General features: G+C 31.7%; 1 protein-coding gene across 2 annotated transcripts in view; it reads left to right on the top strand.

Annotated features, from left to right (window-relative positions):
- Positions 1 to 3881: 3881 nt before the first annotated feature.
- LOC126770284 (partitioning defective 3 homolog) overlaps positions 3882 to 6000 on the top strand; it is a 55609-nt gene continuing 53490 nt past the window's right edge. For both annotated transcript variants that reach the window (XM_050489612.1, XM_050489606.1), the window contains exon 1: positions 3882 to 4369. In XM_050489612.1, coding sequence (XP_050345569.1) covers positions 4250 to 4369 — 120 coding nt within the window. In that variant the 5' untranslated portion in view covers positions 3882 to 4249. The remainder of the gene's footprint in view (positions 4370 to 6000) is intronic.

The raw sequence follows: 6000 nt of genomic DNA, 5'->3' as shown, positions 1-6000 counted from the left end.
TAACAAAACAAAAACTTCCGCTATGATTTTCTCACTTGATTCTAGTCACTTCTCATATTTCTGTTCCATGCGTGTTTTATGACAAATATATAAATTTGATAGATCTATATTAGTCATTATTTCAAAACAAAATTTTTAGAGGTTAATATTGTACAAGCGCGACTAGATCTTTATGATATGCCTTACCTTATTAATGTTTGCCTTTTAATACTCCATCGTAGAGTTTATAAAGATGTGATCAATTGTAAGTGTTCAAATATAATAAAAAATCTTTAAAAACATATTTTTTCCAACACATTTTTTTCCATAATGGCCTTCAGTCACGTAGTTATAAAAATAAAACCCAAAGTACAACTAATACATAAACCAGTACCGAATATTTGTTGTAGAATATTCTTCATTATCATATTTAAAATATTTTGTTATTTAATGTAAAATAGTTTTGTGTCAATTTCTTGTAATTCTTATGTGTTAGTATAAGACTCGAGAACAACTCATTCAAGACTAATGTAGACGTGATTTCATATTCTATTTGACCATTTCTAAAGCTTATTGTAATTAATAAAGCGAGTACTTAAATGAATGCGATAATGCCGAATGATTACTAGTTTGCTGATATTAAAACGCAATTATTATTTTTTGCCGTTAATAAACTTGAGCATTATGTTTTTTGAATTATCTTCAATATTACTAGAAATTACCTTGATTATTATCGCATTATTGAGTGAAATGTAACTATTACAATTTAAAAGCAGGGGACCAACTCTAGTAATCTATCAAGATTACGATACGTTCCCAATTCAATTCCAATCCAACTTTGACTATTCTATATTCTATATTCTGATAGGAACCGAAGCGAATGTTATCAAAAAGATTTTAACATCATATCGGTACATGTCAAAACCAAAAATAAATGTTAAATTTCATGCCAATAGTCGATAATTAAATTAAAGAATAGAAATAATATAAATATGGGTAAACGGCAACGATTACGCTTCGATTCGATTGCGATAAAGTGACAATTTGTTAGTAGAATTGGTCCCCGGTTTTTATATATTTTTAAATTCTTTAATTCAGTTTCTACATGCGCTGGAAAATAACTCGAATGGATCTAGTGAATTTGTGGTTAATCGTTGTAAATATTGTTAATCATCTGTCTAGTGTTGTAATCTTAGGTAGTGTATTTTTCTGTGAAGATATATTTTTATTTTTGGAATGGATCTCTTGTTTGCAATGAGTAGTCTCAGTATGTCAATTTAAAGTCTCGTTAACGTGTTTAGGTATAGTGCCAAATATTTTGCGTATATGCTTATAATAATATATTTATTTCAGAGCTACTCAGTTTCGCCCTAATTCGATTATATTACACTCATTTTAACCAAGTGCGTAACTAATAGGGAAACTCACTAAGTAATTCGACATTTTAAAGTAAATCAGTAGTGAATAAAAATATCAACAATATTTGTAGAAATTTCCAAATCCCTTAAAAATGTGATTGTTTTTAAGTTAAAAGAGGAATTAAAAGTTATAAAGTAATTATTTTAGCTGATTTTAAAACTAATCTTAAAAAATGTGAACAATGTAATATTATAAGGAATTAGCATATTTTTCTTTCAATGTTTTAGTGTTACAAACTATAATTAATGGGATTATGAATTGTGTTAGTTTGAAAAAATACCTACGTTTCGATATGACACAAACTTTAGTATTTGTATCATATATCCCCGAATTAGCTTTCATACTAAACATTAGCCAAAAATATCTTGTGTATCAATAATTTTTGTAGATATTATAAACCTAAATTGCTGCATATTCATAGCATATTATGTATTTTATTTATTTTAATTCATTAAGCAATATTGATTACATTTAATTAAAGCGGTTTACATTACCTGGAATATTGTTTCATTTTATCTCCTCGAGTGACGCCATATTGTTTGTAATTGAAATCTATGGTATCCCACGACAAACGTATGGTTGGTCATAAGCTTATATGTCATGTGTGAAGCGTCGGTTACGGTGTTGTTTTCTGCATACTAATGTCTTTAGCCTTGAAAACAACACCATGGTGTACATGACGGCGTGTTTCAACAAACGACGGTTATAACTGCCATAAACATTTTATTTTCACAGTTCAAAACTCACAGGATATACGAGTATATATAAGCCCTTTAAAAATTAACTTGATTATGAATGATAATTTTCATTACACATTTTTGTAATATATACTTAATGTAATAAAAGGGTAATTATTAAATGACAGCTACAAAAAGGAGAAGGAAGCTCGACGGCTACAATATACACATGCTGTATAGTTTATATTAGTTAAGTAAAATAAAGATAAAATAAATTGCTTAACGTTACAAGATCTAATCTTGTGAAGTACGTTCGATTAATCAAAGATACTATTGATATGGAACTTTTATATTTTCATAGGTTATAGTTTCAAGACCGACAGAGTTTTAAGGCATTATATTACATACAAAATAACAAACTAGTCGACGAGAAAATTGTCAGTCCAAATGTTTCTCAAACTACCCACTGCCAAAACTAATAGATCCATACACGAAAACTTTGTATAAGATATTTGTAAATATCTAGTGACTACAGAAAAGTCCAAATGAAAATGCCTTTTACAGACGAACATTTTTATATGATTTTAATAATAAACAATTTTGAGTTAAAAAAAATTGAAAAGTAAATTATAATTATAGTTTAATGTATTTATCACCCGACATGAATCCTTGTCAGCGTAAATATTATGTTCAAGTGGTTTTTTTGTACACAAAAATTAACACTATTAGCAAGTATTATATATCTACTTAGTAGGTAGGTATGTTAATTACCTGTAACTTCCTCGCCAGTTTTTTTTTTAATTCTGATTACGATCAGAATATTGATGTGGTTATAGAACTATAATTGAATAAGAATTATTGATTTTAATTAAGCGAATTATTATTATTGCATTGTGCAACTTCAGCTTACCTGCAAAATTCCTTCATAAAAGTTTCCTTTACGATTAAATGCATTCCAATCCATTCAGGCATGAATTCTGTTGTTTCAATTCCTATTTCAGTTATTTTAGTGTAACTATTTCATCACTGCTATTTACATACATGTTTAGAAATAATATTATTTTATTTTTTATGCAGGTAAAAATGATGATGGCAAAAATGAAACATATACATAAGTCTTATGATCTTCTGCTAGGTAAAGACCTTTCAGCGACTAAGCCGCAACAAGCAAAGCACATTCTTCGTTGTCGGTATTTTATAAATATATGATGAGTCGACTTAACCGGAAACACTACCTACATATAAAACAATAAATAATATTATAACTGTTTAGTTGTGATTGAATATAATAGCCGTAGCTGTTAGATAGATATAGCAATATGTTTTAAAATCTTATTATTAACTACAAAATTTGTTTAAAAGTTGTCATTGAGTCACCAAGCTTAATATTATTAGAGAACTGAAGGGAAACTATTAGAGAAAGAATAGAAACTCTTTGTCTTTAGAAATATTGATCAAACTAACAATAAAATTTAATCAATTACTAACCGTTCAAGTAGAGCTAAACTTCAAGAAATTACATTAAAGTATCTAAATAAGTATCCAATTCTGAAAATATATGACTCAGCCTGTTGACAAAAACGGACGGTTTCATTCAAAATTTTAAGCAGTTGGCATGTAAGTGAAACACCGTGCGGTAGCAAGTAGATATGACGCGGCACGTCGGCCACCTCTACGCGCGAGCCGCGGCGCACAGCACAGCTGCCTGCCGTGACGCCGCCGCCGATTGGCTGCGCGCGGAACCGGTCGTACCCCGCTACACCTCGCCCCTTTGTTACAAACTACTTCACAACGAATTCTTATTCATACTACACGCGAGTCACTATGACCGTTGCTGTTTCGTGCTCATGCCCGTATTTTGTGTAATCTTATCGTAATGCGTTCAATGTTGAATGCTATTTCTATAATTGATGCTGACAAAATATTGCAACCGATTAAGTGCTAACGTATGATCTGTATACAGCGCTATGAAAACTTACTTCCGAACTGCCAGTTTTGTAATTTTTATTTCAACGGTGCTTTGTGAGCGGCTTCGACATAGGGCTACCATTACCATGTGCGCTAGATAGTGTTGTGCTCTTATTAGTTTTTTGTCAAACTAATATGCTAGCTTGTGAATATAATGTGTGGTGAGCGGTCAACGCTGCCAAGTGAATCATAAGTGAAGTGTCAATATGAAGGTGACGGTGTGTTTTGGTTCTGTGCGGGTGTTGGTTCCTTGTGGCGCTGGCGACTTGTTGGTCAGGGACCTCATACGGGAAGCAACACTTCGATATAAAAAAGCTACCGGACAGGTGAGTACTTATAGTTTTATATGTTAACATACTTAATTCCCTTATTATTTGACGCCGTTTTAATACTGTAATCGGTTGAAATATTCGCACTGTTTCTAATTAACTTAAAGTTTACGTGTTATGGTATTATTTAAATACGATTTTTGATGTATTTTCATCAAAAAAACTAATAAATTGAACCAAGATAGGCCAAGTACATTATGAGCAATCTGTGGAAAAGCCTTAATAAACGTCACGATTTGCAATCTCAGCTGCATCTTGTTTTTGCGTATCTAATGATCATTTCGCTATGGAATGTATGATCTCGATGGCGCGAAAACCACTTTCGCGACAATATATCAGATTGGAGTAGAACGCTAATGCTACTTTATAGAGGCTGTCAAACTAGATACCGAACGACACTAATTCAAAATAACAGCACATTGTAGATTTTCGGAACCAATTTACCTTAGACCTCAGCCATCAGTTATGTGGGGCTAAAAAGTAACAGTCGCAGGTTCGATCATGACTAACTGAAATATAATAAGTAAAATGACTACGACATGAAGTTACCAAAATGGCATATTATTCGTATATTGACAACATTATTATTAATTGTGATGAAATAAATAAATAAATAATAGAGTAAGCCTGTCTGCCAAGCGGGCGACTGGTGGGTGAAGCTAATCCGTCATACATTGGTTACTCGTAACACAACAGTCGTTACGTATTTCCCAGGACGACTAATTATTATCTAACGAACGAATTCACTGTAAGTCATGTCAGCTGATAACTGTGATTGAGGAATAATATTTTATTAATTTACCTCTTTTTAATACATCTTCTTACATAAATAATCTTAGCTTTTGTTAATCTCTAGCTTATATTTTTTACCTAAACTGAGCATTGGCTAGGTATCATTAATAAACATTCACCTGCAGACACACCTGCAGACTTAGCCCACTATCGTCGATCGTAGGAGGTAACCGACCTTGCCTGTTCGTGCTATGCGCACCTATGACAGAGTTACATGGGATTCAATACCCCTACCTAAAATACTTTTTCCTCATCAAAAGTCATCTCTTCGAAACAATCAGCATTTGTACTATAGGTTTTTAGATACCAATAACAACTTAAATGATAAGAAACATTGTATTATCTATAACTGTTAACAGTATTAATCACAGCAGCTCCTGTAATCTATTAATTTAATAGTATATAAAGGCTGCTTGTATCAGCGTATGTATGTAGTTTTCGGTGAACTCTCTGCATGATTGCCTCGTAATTACGCAACAGTAAGGTCGCAAGCTCTACTTAACGAGCGGCAAAGAGTTGCTTGCCGCTCTACTGCCTATGTAATATTATGTGTTATGGAGACTATCTAAATTATGCATTGAAATTAATTCCACAGACCTTTTAACGATCAATGCTATTAATTATTCTTATATTATAACTACGCATGAAAGAAAAATTACGTACCTAGTGTTGAGAAGTGTGAGCTATATTGCTTGTATGTAATCTATGAATTGTGAATGAATTTTAATATACAAATACAATTTTTATAAATAAGACACCAAGTTCTGCATGGTTAAACTCTATGTATGTGCGTAGTAGTCATTTAAATTATACTTATATCTTGTAAATTCGTGAAT

This window comes from Nymphalis io, chromosome 8 (genome assembly GCF_905147045.1).
Source record: "Nymphalis io chromosome 8, ilAglIoxx1.1, whole genome shotgun sequence".
Taxonomy (NCBI): Eukaryota; Metazoa; Arthropoda; class Insecta; order Lepidoptera; family Nymphalidae; genus Nymphalis; species Nymphalis io.
This window is presented reverse-complemented; position numbering and strand designations above follow the sequence as displayed.